Source organism: Colobus angolensis, unplaced genomic scaffold (assembly GCF_000951035.1).
Source record: "Colobus angolensis palliatus isolate OR3802 unplaced genomic scaffold, Cang.pa_1.0 Scaffold10, whole genome shotgun sequence".
Lineage (NCBI taxonomy): Eukaryota > Metazoa > Chordata > Mammalia > Primates > Cercopithecidae > Colobus > Colobus angolensis.
Window position 1 is genome coordinate 18073001 of NW_012110919.1, and position 22735 is coordinate 18095735.

General features: G+C 37.9%; 1 protein-coding gene across 2 annotated transcripts in view; it reads left to right on the plus strand.

Annotated features, from left to right (window-relative positions):
• RIC8B (RIC8 guanine nucleotide exchange factor B) overlaps positions 1-22735 on the plus strand; it is a 121344-nt gene that overhangs the window by 38492 nt on the left and 60117 nt on the right. For both annotated transcript variants that reach the window (XM_011935496.1, XM_011935489.1), the window contains exons 3-4: positions 4638-5246; positions 15326-15420. In XM_011935496.1, coding sequence (XP_011790886.1) covers positions 4638-5246; positions 15326-15420 — 704 coding nt within the window. The remainder of the gene's footprint in view (positions 1-4637; positions 5247-15325; positions 15421-22735) is intronic.

Genomic DNA, 22735 nt, shown 5'->3' on the forward strand with positions numbered 1-22735 from the left:
CGAAGATTAAGAAGAAATAAAACGTAATAATAGTCACCATTAAAGAGTGCTTATTATGTCCCAGCATGTATTTTATAACATCCCTGTGAGATATGGATGTTATTCCCCCCCCCCTTTTTTTTTTTGATCCACCCGCCTCAGCCTCCCAGAGTGCTGGGCTTATGGGTGTGAGCCACCATGCCTGGCCTCCCATTTTTTAAAAATGGGAAACTGAGACTAAGAAGTGTCTAAATCATACAGCTGGTTAAAAAAAAAAAAAAAAAAGTCACACAGTGGCAAACCCAGGTATTAAACTCAGGTCTTTGATTTAAAAGCCACCACAATACATTTTCTTCTGTTGTGAAAAAGATGTCCCTTCCACCTTCAGAGAATTTTTAGTAGTTGAGGCAAACTCATAAGAAGAAAACTAACAGGATGGATGTGCTAAGCACCAAATGATTGCAACAGATTTGTGGTTTAGTTATCCCTTAGAAAGGAAGAATGTTGAGGTCTGAAGTGATTAGGGAAATTTTTATGTTGAAAATGGGTTTTAAGCTTAGCCTTCGAGAATTGCTAAAACTTAAATAGAAAAGGAAAAGGACTGATGTGTAGAGGGAGGCTGTAACAAAGCAAAAAAGCTCAGTATGAGATAATTGGAAAGGAATATAGCTAAAGAGGAAAATTTGATAAGAATAGTATGAAAGAAAACTCAGAGCAGGTTAGCAGATCTTAAGTGCCAAACTGAGGACTTTGACATTTTACCTGATAATAATGTGTAACAGATAATCTGTACGGAACATTTATCACTTGCCAGGCACTGCCCTATTTGTTGTACATGCATGATCTCATTTAATTCTTGCAGTAAACGAGGTCCAGAGACAAGTAGCTTGCCAAGGCCACAATTGTTCAGAAGAAGAGCCAAGATTTGAATATAAACTATTTAAATTCAGAACTTCTGCTCTTAATTACCACACTGATTTGGTTTTAGAGTCCATGGTAGGTTGAACAAATTTCAAGCCCAGGATCACTGACCTTAAACAAGTAATGTGCCTCCCACCTTTGGCAGTTTTTTACATTATAGTTCAGAAAAGTGATGTGACAATAGAAAATGACATCTCATTCCTGTCCCTGCCGCCCTTACACATCTTTAGCACATGGCAGCGAAGGAGAAGTCAAGGTAATGTGCTAATGGCTTTCAAGTCTGCCTGCTTTTCTGTGTTCATCTGGTCAGGTATTCTCAGTTAACCCTTGACCCTAACGTCCAAATTATGTCAGTGCATTGTTAATCATAGTTCAGTGGTCCTCACATTGTGGATTCTGGACCAGCAGTAGCATCAACTAGGAACTGTTAAAAGTCCCATTTCTGGACCCTCATCCCAGACCTACTGCATCAGAAACTCTAGGGATGAGGTGCAACTGTCTGTTTTTAAAAGCCCTTCAGGTGATTATGATGCATGATGAAGTTTGAGAACCACCGTTAAAGTCCACTATAGGATTTCAGTTCAGGAGCAAATTACTAAAAAGTTTTTGGCAATCCTTGATGGGTAGATGTGGTGGCAGGGCATACCATGCTGAAGGAACAGTGGAAGAAATACCCAGGACGTATCATGGTCAGGGACTGGGGGTCAATTTGGAACATCTGAAGAAGAAACAGTGTGTGTTTGCGTTGTGTGTATCAGACAACAGTAGAAAAGGGGAAACTAGGCCCATTTCAACAACGTTCAGTGGGCAGCAGGGCGGTATGAAAGGTGTTTGAGGAGAGTAGAGCATGTTTTAGGAAGAGTAAAATCAACTTCAATAGTTACAGCACAGAAAAGTACTGATAAGGCAAAATAAAGGGGAAATACAAGAGCACCTTTGAAACATGGAAGTAGTACACAAACTCAACAGATAGAAGAACTATAAAGAATGCTGCCTCTTCAACCACTATTATTTGTTCCTGATAATATTCTTTAAATAGAAATTACTGTATTGAGTAAAGCATTAAGTATGTCGATTAAATATCACTTTCATTGTTTTTTACGTGTTTTTGGTTCTAAAAATTGTAATTTAAAAAAAGAGAGTCATTGTCCAAAAAGTGGTATTACTTTTCAAGAGATGTAGCAAAAAACTGTGCAACAGTCACCATGTGAGGTAGGTCTGTAGTGAGAAATGGTATGTTCAAGAACGACTGTGATTAAAAACTGTGTAAAAAAATCTTGTCTTTGCTTGCTAGATGATCTTCTACAAGCTTTTAGATGAAGCAATTTTTAACTATAAATTTTGTAGGCACCTTTAATCTCTTTCATGTCCCAGAGTTTCTCAGTCCATTTGGTTTATGTATAGCCCTGGCTATTCCAATTTGTCTTCAGGCTCTGCTCTTTTTCTTTCTTGAGTCTAAAGTTATTAGGAAGAAAGGTGCCGTATTGCCCATAGGTTTTCTTTTTAATTTTATTGTTGCTGTTATTTTTGGTTTAGAATGGAAGAAAGATATTTGTGTGCTGTTAGATATGTAGAACTCCAAATTCACAAACGTAATATTTTATAATACCTTATTACATGCTTCCCAACTTAAGGAGGAAGGTAGATATTTCCTTCTTGAATGAAATTGTGTGGAAACAAAGGTGATCTGACTCCACCCCCAGGAATAGACCACATATGAAGTAGTATGTAGAATGTATTTTTTTTGTCTTGAATGTGAAAGGTCTAAATATGGAGAAAATTTTCCCTGTTCTGTATACTTTTTATAATGGGCACATTATACTTTCTGCTATCCCCAAAGTACATTCAAAAAAAGTACTTTAACAATGATATTAAAATATTAAAAGAAAGTCCTTTCTAATTACCAGGTATGGCAGGGATATAACTGACAATGTTATGAAATTTTTTTTTGGCTTATCAGATAAAGTTCCTTCCCACATCTATTTAAAGAACGTAATACAATCATCCCTCTGTATCGTGCAGTCTGCATCTATGGATTTAATCAACTGTAGATTGAAAATACTCAAGGAAAAAAAAGATAGTTGTGTCTGTATTGAACATGTACAGACAAACTTTTCTGTCATTATTCCTTAAATAATACAACCATTTACATAGCATTTACATTGTATTAGATATTATAATCTAGTGATGACTGAAAGTATACAGGAAGAAGTGCATAGGTTATATGCAAATACTATGCCTTTTTTTTTTTTTTTGAGACAGTCTCGCTCTGTTGCCAGGCTGGAGTGCAGTGGCACGATCTTGGCTCACTGCAACCTCCAACTCCCTAGTTCAGGTGATTCTCCTGCCTCAGCCTCCCAAGTAGCTGAGATTACAGGCACGTGCCACCATGCCCAGCTAATTTTTTGTATTTTTAGTAGAGACGGGGTTTCACCATGTTAGCCAGGATGGTCTTGATCTCCTGACCTTGTGATCCGCCTTCCTCAGCCTCCCAAAGTGCCGGGATTATAGGCATGAGCCACCGTGCCCATCCTTCTATACCATTTTATATAAGATACTTGAGTATCTGTGGATTTTATTGTCTGCAGAGGATTCTGGAATCAATCCCACACAGATACCAAGGGATGACTACATTTAAAATGGGCATTTTTGTAGCTGATGACTATGTGCACATAGCCTAGGTTTCCTGACAAGATTATAATGTGACCCACAGGCAGCCTCCTTTTATTAAAGAGTAGTCTAATGACAGATGAATAGAAATTTTGTAAAATCTTATGTTGGTAGTAGTAGTTGTTGTTTTTATAAGATGTAAGGGAGTACAGAAATGTTCAGCAATGGGGTAGTTATAGCTGCTTGCCTCACATGTAAGGGTAAGCTTGAGAGACCCAGACCTGCAGTTCGTAGAGAAGAAAGCTGACTTTGAATTTTCAGGGAATGGTCAGTGATCCTTAAATCTGGCAATGGCATTAAAAAAACCTTTTTAGGAAATAAAGATATTTGGGTTCATTCTAGAATTGTTTTTGACATATTGATAGCAAGGTTTGGAACCAGAACTACTACATATATTTGTACAATCTGTGTCCTACGGCAAGAGAACAAAAGAAAGCTAAAATTCTGTACACAATCTGAGCTTCCCAAGCTATGTATACTTTTTAATAATTTGCCCACCCAATGGGAACTTTTTGCTGTAGTTTGTATACTAGGAGGAATCACCTTTTTGCAGTTGGCTCAAGGCATAATATATGCTAATTCAACTGTGTTTGGAACCTAACACTTGGAATAATTTTTTATCAGTTTGTCAGCAGAAGTTCTTCTGTGGGGTTGTTTGATGATTAAATATTATTAGATCTTAGCTAAAGGGGGTTCTAGGGTTTCTGAAACATGGGACTGCTGCTAAAGAACTATAAATTCAGAAGCAATAGCACAACTAAAACTCAGCAGAAATGCATATTTCTTTAAATCTTTTTGCAAGTGCCTATACTCTGGACAAATAGGAACCAATTCTTGAGGCGTTAATCTTTATTTCTGGGAAGGGAACAGCTATGATTCAAACTGATTGTCTTCCATCCTGATGGTGACCTTATATTTCAGCCTCTAACATTCTGTGATTTAAAAAATAATAAAAAACCTTTTCTATCTGGATTTTTAACTGTTGTTAAATACATTGGTAGAGAAACATTCTGTGTTAAGTCATTCAAGCCAAATAATGATTTTTGCATACTCTTCTTGTTTTTCAGAAACTCTGTGAAGGCATATTTAAAGTCCTCATAAAGGACATCCCAACAACATGTCAAGTGTCGTGCCTGGAAGTACTCCGCATTCTCTCCAGAGACAAAAAGGTTTTAGTTCCTGTAACAACTAAGGAAAATATGCAGATACTGCTGCGACTAGCCAAACTAAATGAGTTAGATGATTCTTTGGAGAAAGTATCAGAGTTCCCAGTTATTGTGGAGTCATTAAAATGTCTGTGTAATATAGTGTTCAACAGTCAGATGGCACAGCAGCTCAGCCTGGAACTTAATCTTGCTGCAAAGCTCTGTAATCTCCTGAGAAAGTGCAAGGACCGGAAATTTATCAATGACATTAAGTGCTTTGACTTGCGCTTGCTCTTCCTTCTGTCACTTTTGCACACCGACATCAGGTCACAATTGCGCTATGAGCTCCAGGGACTACCGCTGCTAACCCAGATCTTGGAAAGTGCCTTTAGCATCAAGTGGACCGATGAGTATGAATCGGCCATAGACCATAATGGACCTCCTCTCTCACCTCAGGAGACGGACTGTGCCATTGAGGCCCTCAAAGCTCTCTTCAATGTGACAGTAGACAGTTGGAAGGTGCATAAAGAGGTAAGGAGAGAAGGCTATTTTTATCTACCTGAAATTTAACTGGTCTGGGACATCCCTAGAGTTTCCTGCAAGAGAAGAATACAAGTTGGGAAATGGAAAAAGTTCCCACTTCTCCCATTAAGCAATTTTATTACCCAGGATGTACTTCTTAACCATTGTAAGTCTTATTCTTTCCATTTGTGTGATAACACCTATCAGAATAGTTATAAAAATGGACTACTATTTTGTAAGTTACCAAATGTAGTTTTCTGAGTTGCATTATCCTCTCTTTTTAAGAGTGCCTCTTTCAGGAATAAGGTTTAAATGATAAGATTTGAGGGGAAGCAAAACAATGTGGTTGATAAAGCTATAGGCATTTTCAGTGGCTGCCATCTCAAAGGAAAGAAAGTTAAGATAGATCAAGCCAGTTGAAGTTGATCAATCAGAATTAGTGTCTGCTCAGGAGAGTAGAAGATGCTCTGTGTATGCCTATCGTCCCAGTCTCCAGGGGATTTCTCTATAGTGTTAGATAACTACCAGAGGTGTAGGACCACAACTAGATATCTGTGCTCATATATAAGTTCTAGAAAACAAGCTGATTATGCCAGAGTGTGGGGAAGGTTATTTTAAACCACCTGACTTATTTCTAAACAAAGATCTTTCTTCACTGTGGCTTGGACCCTTCAGCAACCCAAAGTGAGGCAGATTTGATAGTTTACATTTGAGTACCTACAAGAACAATATGCTAAATAGGAAACTTAGTTTAAGGAAGTCAAAAAATTAAGTGAAGTAGACATAAACTTTTTTCCCACCTTCTAGAAGCATAACATGTCACATTTACTCTCTTTTTAGCTTTAAATAACTGTTGAAATTCAGCCCCTACTGTAAAAAGAGAGAGATTTTGGTGCCAGAGCAAATTGTCTTTTTTGACAATTGACTTTAAGATTTCGGCTAACATTTGAAACACTTCTCACCCATGAGTAAAGATCTGTTTTTGCCAGCAGCCTACTTTAAAGGGATTATCTCAGTGCAGTACTATAGTGGGAATATGCAGACATCTGAGTTTTAAAGCGCAAATAGGTCTGTATTTTGAAACTAAATATTTGAATATCGTCCTAACAGCTGTTCTAGATGACTGTAGTATGATCAGTTTTTCCTTGGACTTGGCAAGAAAAGATGTGGAAAGCCCACATGCTCCATTTATGCATTGAAACCAAATATTTGGAAGTATTTAAAATGTTATGTTTCTACGCTTATTTGGTACCTTCTATGGTTATTTTTCTTACGCTGTTTGTTTTGAGGTTTTTAAGTTCTCCATCTGAGACTTTAAACTCCTGAGACTGTTGGTTTGCCATGTTAGAGCCCCCTATTATTTAAATTATACCCAAAATAGTAGCTCACACTGTTCAGATTCCTGACAAAAAAGGGTTTAAAATTCAGTGACTACACATCAGTATATGTATGAAATGGATGACAGGTAATAAATATCAGTATATTGAGATTATCCCTCATTAGTGTACTTCAGTTATAAGTAATATCGGAGCTAGAAGAAGCTTTAGAAAATGTTGAAGTAGCAAATACTCATTCTGTGTTATAGAATATTTAATCTCCAAAAGATACATGAAAAGGATCCATAATCCTGGAGCGGGTATCTCTGACCTAGTACCTGTTGTGAGTCAGTTGATATAGCCATCATAAAATATATACATTTAATGTGACTCTGGGCTATTATTGAAGTGCTCAGAAATTTAAATACTATTGAAAATAAGATTCTTGCCAACCCAGTTAGATAAGAATGTCTTCATGAGTTTCCAGAGTCAACTTTTAGCAGACATTTAGTCATTCATTCATCCAATCAGTCTGTCAGTCAGTGAATATTTATGGTCAATTGCTAGACATTATGCCGAGCATTGTGTAATATTTTGGCAAAGAATAGGCATTGTCTTTGCCTTCATGAAACTTTGGTTTTTTTAGGTGAGATAGGTAATAAATCAGTAAACACATATATAATTCAAATTCTCTTAAGTGCTAGGAGAGAAAGAGCGCATTGATTGAGAACACTTAGTAAGAGAAATTTTCTGAAGGTATGTCCTGAGATCTGAAAACAGAATGATTTAGCCATTTGCAAAACCGGGGGATAAAAAATTGGGGGATGAACATTTTTTGGAAGTTAAACAGTGTATGAAAGACAGAGACCAAAGCATAGGGTACTTTCTAGTGAGGGACCCACAACATGGCATAAAGAAAGTCTTTCGCCAGAGTACAAAGAAACTTGCTACTAAGAGCCCATTTACCTGGATTTTAATAGCTCCTTGATTGTCAGACAAAAGACAGTTTACTTCAGTTGGGCAAGCCCCTAAAGAATTGCCAGAATTTTAAAACAGTGACTGAAATAAAAGGATATGGAAAACTTGTGGTACAGAAGAATCCAACTTTTAAAATAAACGTTATTTTCCTTTTTATGAAAATAATATATGCTCATTGTATAATATCGAGGAAAAAGGCATATAAGCAATAAGAAAATACAAATTACCTGTAAACTCACCACTCAAAAGATAAGCACTTTTTTCTTCTTTTTTCTTTCTTTTTTTTTTTTGAGCCAGTCTTGCTCTGTCGCCCGGGCTGGAGTGTAGTGGCGCAATCTTAGCTCACTGCAACCTCTGGCTCCTGGATCCAAGCAATTCTCCTGCCTCAGCCTCCAGAGTAACTGGGATTACAGGCATGCACCACCACGCCTGGCTAATTTTGTATTTTTAGTTGAGACGGTGTTTTACCATGTTGGCCAGGCTGGTCTTGAACTCCTCACCTCATGATCCACCCGCCTCGTCCTCCCCAAGTGCTAGGATTACAGGCATGAGCCACTGCGCCTGGCCTCTTTTTTTTAACTAAAGAAATAGGGTCTTGTCTGCTGCCTAGGCTGGAATGCAGTGGTGTGATCATAGTTCACTGCAGCCTCAAACTCTTGTGCTCAAGCTATCCTCCCAAGTAGCTGGGACTACAAGTGCAGGCCACCACACTCAGCTAATTATTATTTATTTATTTATTTATTTATTTTTGAGATGGAGTCTCGCTCTCTTGCCCAGGCTGGAGTGCCGTGGTACCATCTCGGCTCACTGCAAGCTCCGCCTCCCGGGTTCACGCCTTTCTCCTGCTTCAGCCTCCTGAGTGGCTGGGACTACAGGTGCCTGCCACCATGCCCTAAGTTTTTTGTATTTTTAGTAGAGACGGAGTTTCACCGTGTTGATGGTCTCGATCTCCTGACCTTGTGGTCTGCCTGCCTCGGCCTCCCAAAGTGCTGAGATTACAGGCGTGGGCCACCGTGCCCAACCTGTTTTTTATTCTTTTAAGACATGGGTCTTGCTATGTTGCTCAGGCTGGTCCTGAACTCGTAGCCTCAAGCAATCCTCCTACCTCAGCCTCCCAAGTAGTTGGGATTACAGATGTGAGCTACTGCACCAAGCACTGTTTGCCTCTTTTGGTGTGTATCTTTCTTTTTTTTTTGAGATGGAGTTTCCCTCTTGTTGCCCAGGCTGGAGTGCAATGATGTAATCTTGGCTCACCGCAACCTCTGCCTCCTGGGTCAAGTTATTTTCCTGCCTCAGCCTCCCGAATACCTGGGATTATAGGCATGCGCCACCACCCCTGGCTAATTTTGTATTTTTAGTAGAGACAGGATTTCTCCATGTTGGTCAGGCTGGTCTCAAACTACCGACTTCTGTGATCCACCCGCATCGGCCCCTCAAAGTGCTGGGATTACAGGTGTGAGCCACTGCGCCCAGCTGGAGTATATCTTTCTAACTATTCTTAATTGTATAGTAGATAAACAAATATATATGTACATTTTTACAAAAATGCAGTCATTTAATAATCTTAGCCTTTTTTCTTCATAATAAAAATTCATAAAGAGTAGGTTTTCGGCTGGGTGTGGTGGCTCATGCTTATAATCCCAGCATTTTGGGAGGCCGAGGCAGGCAGATCACAAGGTCAGAAGATCAAGACCATTCTGGCTAACATGGTGAAAACCCATCTCTACTAAAAATACAAAAAATTAGCCGGGCGTGGTGGAGGGTGCCTGTAGTCCCAGCTACTTGGGAGGCAGAGGCAGGAGAGTGGCGTGAATCCAGGAGGCGGAGTTTGCAGTGAGCCAAGATCGCACCACTGCACCCCAGCCTGGGCGACAGAGCGAGACTCCGTCTCAAAAAAAAAAAAAAAAAGAGTAGGTTTTCAACATGTGTTTCTTTAAGCCATAAGGTTTCTAGCAGTGGGCTCTGGGAGCAATTGGACAGTGTTCCAAGTTCCTCACCCTCACTTTAAATACAGAGCACCAATTGTTCTTGCTGTTGCTATTGCTTTTCTTTAAATACAGGTTGTAATTAAGATTTAATTTGGGGGATAAAATGGATTCTGCAACCCAAAAGAAATTTTTGACAACCACCTTCTAACTTCTTGTGAAATAATACATACTTATAAAGAGGCCTATGCAAATGAATATGGCTAGGTGCAGTGGTGGCTCAGGCCTGTAATCCTAGCACTTTGGGAGGCTGAGACAGGAGCATGGCTTGAGCCCACAGGTTTGAGATCAGCCTGGGCAACATAGTGAGACCTGATCTCTACAAAAAATTAAAAAAGATAAAAATTATCCAGGCATTGTGGCATGTGCCTATAGTCCTAGCTACTTGGGAGGCTGAGGTGGTTGACCTCCATGACCTTCTTGAGCCCAGAAGGTTAAGGCTGCATGGTTGTGCCACCACACTCTCGCCTGGGTAACAGCGTCTCTTTCTCAGGGAAAAAAAAAAAAAAGAGAAGTTTAAAAATAGATAAATATTTTAAAAATATATATGTCAGTGTTTTATACTTAGGAGTATTCCTTCCTAAGGAAAGATGTATCAACCTTTAACAAATCTCCCTTTTGAAGACAATTAAAAGATTGTTTGCAGTTGCTTGCTGTTTTTAAATTCTAGTGATTTTTCTTATAAAATTTTTGTAGATGTGTTTCTGAAATTGGTGGGCCAGAGGGTTTCAAAGTTTCAAGGTGTTTTTATATATGTTGCCAAATTTACCTTCAGAAAAATATTGTTGGTTTATGCCTTTTCAAACCCTGGACATTTCACTTTTTAAAATCTTTGCCTATTTCACAGCTTTATAGTTACAGAAAATGCAAACATTTGGTTTTAAACTGTTCTAGTTATTTTTATGACCACTTTCATTTATAGTTCACCAAAAATAGAAAATTAATGACTAGGTTTTTCTTGAGGTTTAGCAAATTATTGCAATTTGTTCATTTTAGATTCATGCCTCAGTGTTAAATTCGTGTCTGCCTGCTGATGCCATCAGCAGATTAATTTGGAGTTGCTTTCCATTCGATGAGAAATGTAGCTAGCCTTATTTCCACATGTAGAATCAACCTCTGACTCCCTTTCCTAAAGGTGTAGTGTGTTTTAAAAAGCCAGTTGATTTCTTTAGCAGGATACAAAGTCAGTTTTAGAAAAGTTAATTGAAATGGTCTTGTCTTCCTCCTGCTTTAACACTTTTCTAAATATCTCTGTTGATGGAAGAGAGCATGTTATTCTTGGGACTGTAAGGGATCCCTAGAATGAAGACCACATTCCCTTCTCGTATGCTTCCAAGGTATCAGTGCAACGTAATAAGAAAGTACATACCAGCAGGCATGTTAGAAACAGAGAACCCAGTGCACACAGAGAAGTACAAGTATCTGAGTAGTCATTTGAATGAGATAAAACAGTGAGTGTCCATAGTGAGTGTCCATAGAAGTTAATTAGGAATGTCACAAAAGGGGTTAGTTCCGTGATTATTTTAGAGACCTTGAAGGAAATATGCAGTAGTGGAATCTGTAATTAAGATGTGAAAGCTATATAAAGAGATCCCAAAGAATTTCCTGAGTTTTTTTCTCTGTTTTAATGTTACCTCATTTTGATTTTCACTATCATAACCAAGCCTGCTTGCTGTCTTTCTCTTCCTTTGCCCTTCATCCTTACGGACTTCTTTTCTCTCTCAGCCTTTGAAGGTGGTATCATTTCAGGAGGAGAGAATATTGATGCCCTGAAAATATCAAAACTAAATCAGGAAGCAATTAATAAATAGTTGTAAAAGCTGTGTTTATATAATGTTTTATGAAAAGCAATTGCATTTCATTGCTGGCATCTTTGTGAGACAGGAGCATTAACCCCATTTGACAAATGACAGTGAAGATAGAGAGTTTCAATTACTTGTGGGAGGTCACACAGTAGAATAACCAACAGTAGAAAATAGTGTTTACTTTGTTAAGACTTCTTAAATGATAGCACTTATCCAACAAATATTTATTGAGACATAAACTAATGGAATAGAATAAATAGAGTTGATACCATCAGCTGACTTACAGGTAACTTTGAAGTACAGTAGTGAAAGAATGGGCTTTTAAATAAACAGGGCTTTATAAATTGTATGGCCATGTGGAAAAAAATGAATTCGAATCCCTATCTTATACCATACACAAAAAATTAATTTGAGATGGATAAGAGACCTAAATATACAAGGTAAATAATAAAGCTCACTGAAGAGTATCTTTATGACTTTATCTCATACAAATCAAACATTTCTTAAATAAGCAAAGATTTCTAAAACAGGACAAAATAAGGATCCTACCATAAAGGAAAGAAATGACAAATCGATTTTCATTAAAGTGAATTCATCAAAAGAAGCAAAAAGGCAAGACACCAGGAGGAGGATATGTGCAATGACTCTCTTCAGAATACATTAAAAAGGCCTACAAACCCATAAAAATAAAAATCAGACACCCCAATAGAAAAATAAGCAAAGGACTTGAACAGGAACTTCACAAAAGAGATATCCCAATGAGTAATAAACACACGAAAAGGTGTCCAACTTTATTAGTCACCAGAAAAATGCATACTACAATCAAGAAATCACTACACATCCATGAGAATGACTAAAATTAAAAAGGCTGACTCTAACAAGTATTGATTGGTGCCCCTGTAGAGCAACTGGTGGAGTATAAATTGGTGTAAGTATTTGGAAACACTTAGCAGTACCTTGTAAAGCTTGACATATGGATATAACCTATGACTCAGCATCTCCTCTCTAGGGTGTATACCTGTCGATATCAAATGACATGTAAAAATTATGTTCACAACAGCGCTTTTCGAGATAGCCCCAAGCTGGAAACAATCCAAGTGTCAATCAGGAGTAGAGTAGATAAGTAAATTGTGGCATATTCATACATTGGAATACTATATAGCAGTGCTTTCTTAACCTATCTGTAGGTGAAGGACCAGACTTTTTTCTCTAAAAATCTGTCAGAATGAAACTCTTGTGTAATACAATATTACACACAATGCCAAACTGCTCAAAAGTTTCTAAATGTTCACATATACCTTCTGTACTCCTGGTGTTGCAGACCAGTGATGAACAGGGTGGGGAGCAGCAGTGGAACACAAACATACTTCAGATAGCACTGCTCTCAAACGGTGACAAAGAAGAGACTGCAACTACACAGAGTAATGTGAATGAATCTCACAAACTAACACAAGAGTCTGTATTTTATGATTCTATACGTATAAAGTTCAGTAACAACCAAACTACCTGTGACATTAACAAGTTAGAATTACCCGTGAGGGACGGAAGATGGTCATTTGAAGGGGGTATGGAAAGAATTCTGGGATTCTTAATCTTGGCATTGCATGATTTTTATATTGGTTATATGGGTGTGCTTATTTTGTCAAAATTTAGCTCTACACTTATGATTTGTGCATGTTTCTGTTTGTATAGTATACTTTACATTAAAATTTATTGATGACCTATTAAACACACACCCTCTTTCCTCATTAAGGTAATAGATTAGTGGAGGAAACAAAGTATATGCAAGTAAACAAATGTGAAATTACAAATTATGATTTCATGAGAGAAAAAAGAGTCGTCTCAGAGAAGATACTTTAGCTGAGACCTGGAGTGTGCAAAGGAACCAGTGATGCAGAGCAGAGGCAAACAATCCAGAGATTTTAGTAGTTGTTTTGAGTAGAGAAATGGAGCTAATTTAGTGGATTTAGAGTAAAAGAGGACATTGTAGACATAGGGTACAACCTGGGAACTGATGTTATCAAAACTGGAAAAGGTAGAACTAGGGTAAAAAGTAGAATTTTGCTTTGCAGCTGCAAATAATGAAAAGACCAAAATGGATACATTTACGAAAGCCTGTCAACATCAGCATGAAAATAGATTATTATCTAAAATAAAGGAAAATATAATTTAAAAGGAAGTGTAATCCCTAGTTAATTTTTAAAACCGAGGGAAATATGATCTTATCAAGAGTTAAGTAATGAATGCGTTTCATATGGGTATTTAACATATGAGAGAATTTTAATTCAGGTGTTTGAGATGGATAGTGAATGGGACAACATTCATTCCAACCCTGCCAGTCTTAGAGTCTGTCATTCCAGTAGTCCCTCTTTGTTTTTCCCCTTTCCCCCTACAATGATTTATCATTTGTTTCAGCTCTTGTCAGTCTTGCCTTTTGTTCTCTTCCTCTGTTATCCTTCCCCCTAACCTTCAAATGTTTTATTGAAAGTATTAAAGCACTTTCATGCATATCATTTTCTTTAATCCTTTGTAACCCTGACAGAACCCTCCAGTATTTGGAGATTCATGTGGGGAAACTGAGGCTTGGAGAAACTATATGACTTGTCTGAAGTGACAGCCTAGACTCCTGACCGCAAGTGCAGTGCCTTTATTTCCATTATGCCACTGAGGCCCTCTTCTCAACCAACTCTATACATGATGATGTTATGTTTAAAATATTATTGTCCACATTATGAGTTGTGAAAGTGTGCTCTAATTGCTTGCTAGATTTTATGAGACATCTTCCTAGAAGGGTTATGTGAGTTCTATATATGAATATAAGATATATGTGTGTAACTTACGAAAATATATCACTTCACATGGACTTGAAATCAATGATACATTAAGAAGTTTTGGCCAGCCGCGGTGGCTCACTCCTGTAATCCCAGCACATTGGGAGGTTGAGGCGTGTGGATCACCTGTGGTCAGGAGTTGAAGACCCGCCTGGCCAACATGGTGAAAAAACCCTGTCTCTACTAAAAATAAAAATTAAAAAAAAATTCGCCGGGTGTGGTGGCGGGCACCTATAATCCCAGCTACTCAGGAGGCTGAGCAGGAGAATTGCTTGAACCCAGGAGGCAGAGGTTGTGGTGAGCTGAGATCACACCATTGCACTCCATCCTGGGCGACAAGAGCAAAACTCCATCTCAAAAAAAAAAAGTTTTATACTTTTTTAGTAGTTTTTGAGGTAGTTGGAGTCTTCCTGAAATATGGCATATCCAGGCTCTCTATCACAATTATCTCTAATTTCATATGTCTTCTTAATTATTTAAAATCTGGAAGAAGAAAGATAATGACTTTGATGCAGATAATTAAAGAAAGTGTAATGGTCCAAGATCTCACTAAAAATGAAGAAGTAAACCAAATGATTATTCAGGGCTTAGTTTATTTCCTGCTGTTGGCCTTCTTTGCTCTAACTGCCTGTGTCTCTTTAATACCACTGCCAATGAGTAAATATTGGAGATCACTTGTTTTTCATTACTTGCTGGTAGTTCTGGGGGAATTAGGATATTAAGATTGATTAAAATGAAGTTGGTGGATTTATTGCTTTGAAAGTTAAGATGAGACATTTTTATTAAGGATGTACAACCAGTCTCTGAAATAACCTGGTAGCATCACATCTGTTGGAACTTTTATGATGATTAGTAAACTGAACAGTGCACCATACAACAAATGAATTTCGGCTTTTTGGAAATGAAAAAAAATCTCTAGTGGAATTGAATCTTAAGAAGGTAAACCAGAGTGGCTAGGTCAGCATTTCTGGAAGTGGTTATGGTTGTTCATATGAGATAGTGACTGTTTACTTAGTATTGCCTCAGGAATTCTTCCTAGGATATTCTGCCATCTACAATGTATGGTATAAGAATGATTGTTTGGGGTGGGCAAGAGATGTAGTAAAGTAGCAGACCCCACTGTTAAGGCATTCAACCCCCAATTTTTCCTCTCCTCTTTTTTATTTGCCATAGAGTGATTCTCATCAGTTCCGTGTAATGGCAGCTGTCCTTCGTCATTGTTTACTAATCGTAGGTCCAACTGAAGACAAAACAGAAGAGCTACACAGGTGGGTAAGCTCTGTATTGACATCGCAATGAAGGACGTCATCAGTTCTTGTTGGTTTTATGCATCTAATTTCAATTGTTATAAGCACAAGGAAGTGAAAATACTGCAGTAAATCAGGTAACTGGTAGGTCAGAAATCATGATCACGGAAATCATTACTGTGCCCTGGTGAGAAATTTTTATTCTGCCCCCTTTCACTTTGTTACATTGAGGCTCAACAGGAGAAGAGAATTTGGCATTTGTTGCAAATGCCACAAATAGTTGCTGTTCTTGGTTTTATCCAGCACAACAGTAATAGTACACAGTTATTGAACACTTACCCTGTGGCATTTTGCTAAGTGCTTTATAAAGATTAACTTCTTTTAATCACCACACCAACATTATAAGGTAGATTCTGCAATTTTTCCCTTTCAATATGAGGAAACTGATGCATAGAAAGATCAAGCAATTTATCTGAGATTATACAGCCCTAACAAGTGGAAGAACTGGGATTTAAACCCTGCTTTTAATTACTACACTTAACCAGTACTCTTGACTAATTTCATTTGACGAGTACTTACCAAAAAGTATATATTTTGGCAATGATAGTTTTATTTTTTAAAAAAACTTGAAAGAATTAGGGCCTACTGTCTAGTATTAAAATATATAAAATAGGCTGGGCGTGGTGGCTCATGCCTGTAATCCCAACACTTTGGGAGGCCGAGGCAGGTGGATCACTTGAGGTCAGGAGTTCGAGACCAGCCTGGACAACATGGTGAAACCCTGTGTCTACCAAAAATACAAAAAACGTAGCTGGGCATGGTGGTACATGCCAGTAATCCCAGCTACTCAGGAGGCTGAGACAGCAGAAACGCTGAACCTGGGAGTTGGAGGTTGCAGTGAACCAAGGTCGCACCACTGCATTCCAGCCTAGGCAACAGAGTGAGACTGCATCTCAAAAAATAAATTAATTAATTTTTAAAATAAATAAAATATATAAAATAGTTCAGCTGGGTGCCGTGGCTCATGCCTGTAATGCTAGCACTTTGGGAGACTGAGGCGGGCATATCACTTGAGCTCAGCCTGGCAAAACCCTATCGCTACTAAAAATACAAAAATTAGCTGGGTGTGGTGGCACACGTCTGTAGTCCCAGCTGCTTGGGAGGCTGAGGTGGGAGAATCTCTTGAACCTCGGAAGGCGAAGGTTGCCATGAGCCGAGATTCCGCCACTGCGCTCCAGCCTGGGTGACAAAGCGAGACCCTGTCTCAAATAAATAAACAAAATAGTTCAAATTTTGCAACTTGTCCGTTAGAACTATTAATGGACTGCTGTAAAAATTTATCGTACTCTGAGAACAACTGAATAAGAATTAATGCATTTTTCCAGTTCTCTTTCCATTCTGGATCAGATTTGTAACAAGAGTTCTGACTTCATCATGATACAACTCATAGTGCTTTATTATACATGAATACAAATGACGTTTTAAACAATTCAGATAAACTCGTATCTGCAAGCAAATTACTTTGGCATTAACTCTACATTTAACGTAGGGTTATTCTTAGTAGTAGAAATTCCTTTTTGAATGCTTAAAATATTCAATTTTCCAAAATATGGCTTAAATAAAACTATAGAAACACAGCCAGAGTGTAAAATGAAACATGCTTAATTGTTATTTTTCAATCAAATCCATATTATTTTAGTTATGATCAGCAACTTATTATTTGATATTGTACTGAATTTGCTGGTAGGTTATCTCAGTGTACTCCCTGCCCTGCAGCCTGTCAAAAGACTGTTTTCTTCTTGATTAAAAGTGTAATTTTTTTCTGTAGCTACAAATCAAACATTCCTTTAGTTTTCTTAAAACAGTACCTTTAAGAAAATCAGATTAACTACAATAAATCATATCCTAACAAGATTTTATTAAGCATTTTGACCCAATGTAATTTTTTTTCGTAATTAAGAGACACTAGAAATTTGGACCCTAAAACTAAAAGAAAACGGTCTTATAAGCCCAAGAGTAAGTTGATTTTTTTTTTTTTTTTTTTTTTGAGACGGAGTCTCACTTTGTCACCCAGGCTGGAGAGCAGTGGCGCAATCTCGGCTCACCGCAAGCTCCCGGGTTCATGCCATTCTCCTGCCTCAGCCTCCTGAGTGGCTGGGACTACAGGCACCCACCACCACGCCTGGCTGATTTTTTTGTATTTTTAGTAGAGACGGGGTTTCACTGTATTAGCCAGGATTCCTGGTCTCAATCTCCTGACCTCGTGATCTGCCCGCCTCGGCCTCTCAAAGTGCTGGGATTACAGGCATGAGCCAGCGCACCCGACGTAAATTGGTTTTTTTTTTAAGAAGTCAGATATCACAAGTTAACGAATTATACAAGGATGTGAAAGAAAAGCACTTTGACCAAAATTGCTGTACTAGTCACAAATACATTGCCAAAGATTTCTCCAAATAATGAATTTAATATCTTGACGCAGCACCCAGTATTTGTTGAAAGAGAGCAAAACTATATAATAGAGGTTTTTAAAATAAAGATTTTTTTTTAAAGTCAGATTTATTTTCCTTAGTGATGCTTGCTGTTTTCTTTAAATTTTCTTTTTTCTTAACAGTTACTTTGGTATCAGCTTCACTGCAAGTAAGGAGTATGCCTAGAGCCACAGACAGGATCTATGAGTATTTCTCAAAGACTTTCCTGGGAGATTGAGGTTGCTGCTGACTTAACAGTTTATCTGGAATGGCCTTGCATGTTCCTTTAATCAGAATTAGAGTTATTAGTATCATTTTGAGCAGTAATGACTGTAGGCTAATCCATTTAAATACAATGAAAATGACACTAACCTCAAAGTGCTATTTTAGGAAGCCCCTGAAAACAGTTTTTCTGTGTGTGTGTGTGTTTTAAGCATAAAAATTTTTCTAAAGGATTTCAAAGTAACATCTCAAATTCCATTTTTAAAAGTTATTTTCTAAGTTTGTTTTTACTGTTTTTTGGACACTTTGATTTGCTTTAAAGAAAAGTTTAATAAAATAGGTAACCCTGGGTAGTATAGTGTATGGTTCTGCATTATCATCAAACCCAAAGAGTTGTGATGATGATTAAATGAGAGGTTCATAAAGCGCCTCTTCCCTGGCAACGAGAAAACAATCAGTAAATGGCACTTGCTGCTGCTGCCACCACCACTGCCACTGTGCCACTGATGTGCTACTTCTATTAGTATTATGATAAACATACTGGCTTTTAGAATATTTACTGTTTTAAATATTTCTTTAATAGTTGTTTGTTGATTTTGATATGCTGTTTAGGAACTATGCCTATGTTTATCCTGTGATCAAGTTAAGAAATCTTTCTTTTAATCCAAATGTTTCTGAAGCCAGATAAGTCCTATGATATATACATGTTAGGAGCCTATAAAGGTGCTTTCGGAGAAAAGTAAGTTTAAAAAAAAAACAGCCTGGCAACTTTTTCTGTCTTTGTAAGACAGTGCCATTTTTTCAGAGAAGTCAAGAGGTCGTGGACATAGAGATGAAATGAGTTAGGGCGCGAAGATAGCAGACCTTGACCTTGATTTCCACTAATCAACATTTTAGATGGTTTTTTAAATCTATTCTCTTTCATTTCCTTTTTGTCTATACTTAGTGGTAACAGGTAGGTTGTTGGTATGATCCACCTTTTTTGCTCCATTGAAGGACATCCTAATTCTGTTCATCTCTGTGTGCCTGAAAGTATTTTCGGCACTCCAGTCCATAATCAACAAGCTTATGCAGAAATACTTAGCCCAAAAAAGTTGGCATGTCGTTGTGGTTTTATTTTATTTTGGAGAGAAGGGAAGAAATCAGGATGGCCTATATGCTGATGAGAAGAGGGAAAGATCAGATCTGATTTAATTTATTTTAGGCTCTCAATCTCATTTTCTTTTACTCACTGAGTACGTTGGTATTTCTAAAGCTTTTTGTTACTGTTTCTTTGTTTAGACTAATTCATTTTGTCTCACATATTGAAGGGGACAGTATAGGCAATACAATACCTAATAACAGCTTATTACAATGCTAAATATAATGTATTAAACATAGCAGTCTTTTTTTCTTTCAGTTTTTTTCTATAGTGGTAAAATACAGTAAAATAAAATTTGCCATCTTTTAAGTATACAATTTGGTGGTTCTATTTAATGTGCAACCATCACCACCATCCATCTCCATAACTCTTTTCATTTATTCATTAAGATGGCTCCGTCTTCTCCACTGCACACAGAGGTGTTTTTCAAAAGCCAATGTCTGCTTTAAATCTTGTTTTGGCTCCTCTTTGTCTTAAGGATTAAGAGAAAACTTTTTGGCAGCAGGATTGGTGGGGGATCATTGTGCAAGTATTTATGATATGTAGTCTCATGTGGAAAATCTGTTTCTCTTGGTTAGTTCCCCCTTTCATCCTGTATATATGATTCTACCAAACCTTTGAATATATATATATATATGTGAGAGCTTATTTCTGAGCTCTCTGTTCTATTTCATTTGTCTGTATGGCTTCAGGCCAGTAATACACTGTTTTGGTTACTGTAGCTTTATAGTAAGTTTTGAAATGAGTAAGTGTGAGTGAGTTCTCCAGCTTTGTTCTTTTTCAAGATTATTTTGGCTATTCAGAGTCCCTTGAGATTCCATATGAATTTTAAGGTGGGTTTTTCTATTTCTCAAAAGAATGTCATGGGGATTTTCATAAGGATTGCATTGAACCTATAGAATTCTTTGGGTTGTATTAATATTTTAACAATACTCAGTCTTGTAATTACACAAGGCAGACTTTTAATACATGTTTGAAAATTGAGTGATTTCATTTCTGTTTATTAATTAAGCACTACTATGTGTTAGGCACTATGTTGAGTAACAAAGATGAATACAGCACAGTCTCTGTTCTCCATGACTCGCTAATCAATAGATAAGACAGATTTGTAAGTAAATAAGTAGAGTTTTGATGAGTGCTGTATTAGACATGAATAAGTTTATATACTTATACAGAAAAGGAGAATTTACTTTGGAGAGATCGAGAAGGGGTTTGGGTTGGTTTTGTTGTTAGCATAAAGCTCTTAACTCTTTAAGCTGACTCTCTGTAAATGACAGTCATCTAGGTGAACAGATGTTTTCTGAACTATAGCTGAGCACTGTTCTTAGAGACTTCACAATGCATACCTGGAGGAACATGGAGACTAAATTCCCTTACTGTCCAGTTTAGATTAAGACCCCCCTCCCCCGCACACACATATCTTGTCACTGTCTTATCATCTGCTTTATTTTTTTTTATAAGGAGAAAAGACATAAATGTTACGAAAAGCTAAATAACAATTCAAGACAAGAATAGAGAGATATCACAGATATTTTTTGAGTAGTCTCCCAGTAAATTATTCAAATAATAATTGCTAATAGAATTCAAAGGGCAACGTCCGTATGGTCTGTCATGATAAGAAAGTCTTCCTTGCTCAAATGATACCTGTCCTGGCCTTTTCCAGACCTCTAGTCCTCTGATGATTCCTTTTTCTCCTATCTGTAAGTCCTCTTGTAGATTTCCTTTCTTCCATCTCTATTCTAAAACATTTGTTCATCATTTCAACCTACTCCACTCCATTACCATGTCCTGCCAGTCTTAAAGCACTCAACCCTAGATCAGCCCACCTTCTTTCTCAGCCCACCTTCTTTCTCAGCCCACCTTCTTCTTTCTCAGCCCACCTTCTTTCTCCATAGGCTGCTGAGCCCTAAGGGAAAGTTTTACCTAACCTGACAGATGGCTCCATCTTCTCCACTGCACACAGAGGTGTTTTTCAAAAAGCAGATTTCTACTTTAAGTCTTTTCATGGCTTTTCTCTGTCTTAAGGATTAAGAGGAAAAAACTTTTTATCACTGTACATGTGTTTATGATATGCAGTCTCATGTAGAAAATCTGTTTCCCCTGGTCAGTTCCTGCTTTCATTCTATGTGTATGATTCTGCCAAACCTTTGCAATTCTCTAAAGGCCTTCTGCACCCCCTTATCCTCAGAAGATAACATGTTTTTACTTAGTTTTTATTTATGGATATTTGGGGTGGCCTGGCAACATGGGGTAGGGGTTGTGAGATTATGAGAGAGCTTAAAGCCTTCAAATACATCTTAGCATGGCCATTGAAGCCTGACATCTGGATTAAATCTCAGCCCTTTCCACAAGACTTCAGGGCAGAATATCATGCTAAAGTGTCAGAGTCTCTGCCTAATAAATTGGGCAGAATGCTGTTATCATGGCAATATGCCAGTAACTTCTGAATGAGGGAAACCATCTCTGGTTGTGTTGTATTGGATGAATCCATGGAATTGGATCTGAGGCATTGGCCTTCACCTTGGCAACTCTCTGCCCCAACAGCATCCGTGTTTCTGTTATCAAGCAACACATTTGCACGGCAAGGAGCCACTTCCCTTGCCTCCAGGAGCCTACTATTCCACAATCTGCATGACTGTATTGAAGCTACTCTGCTCTTCTTTCTCTTCCTTAGACACAGATTCCTTATTAGGGCCTTTACACTTTCTTTGTCTACTGCCTGGAATCCTTTTCCCAGATCTTTAAGAGGCTGAGTCCTTCTTGACACTGAGAACTTAGCTCAAATGTCATTTCCTCAGTTAGGCCTTCCATGATTGCCTAATTTAGATTACGACCCCCCTCCCAGCCCCCTGCCACCACACACACACATATCTTGTCACTACCTTATCATCTGCTTTTTATTTTTCATGATACTTATCACTAACTGAAATAATCTTCATCTTTTATTTTTCCACTTGTTTATTGTTTCTCTCCTTCATTAAATTGTATGTAATCCCAGCACTTTGGAAGGCCAAGGTGGGTGGATCGCCTGACGTCATGAGTTCGAGGCCAGCCTGGCCAACATTGTGAAACTGCGTGTCTACAAAAAATATAAAAATTAGATGGGTGTGGTGGCGGGCACCTGTAGTCCCAGTTACTCAGGAGGCTGAGACAGGAGAATCGCTTGAACCTAGGGGGCTGAGATTGTAGTGAGCTGAGATGGGGCCACTGCACTCCAGCCTGGGAGACAGAGCAAGACTCCATCTGAGAAAAAAAAAAAAGAAAATTGTATGCTTAAAAAGAGTGAAGATTGTGTCTGTCTTGCCTGCCATTATATACCCAATACCTAGAACAGGTATACTTAGTAAATGCTTAATAAATATTAATTGGATGAAGAGATGGATAGATAGATGATCTTGCTGACCTCTTAAGAGGCTAATTGGAAACTGTCAAGCAGGATCGTTCTTAAACCCTTAATTCCCCATCCCTACCTATAAATGTACTGTAAAATGTACCTGTTCTTTCC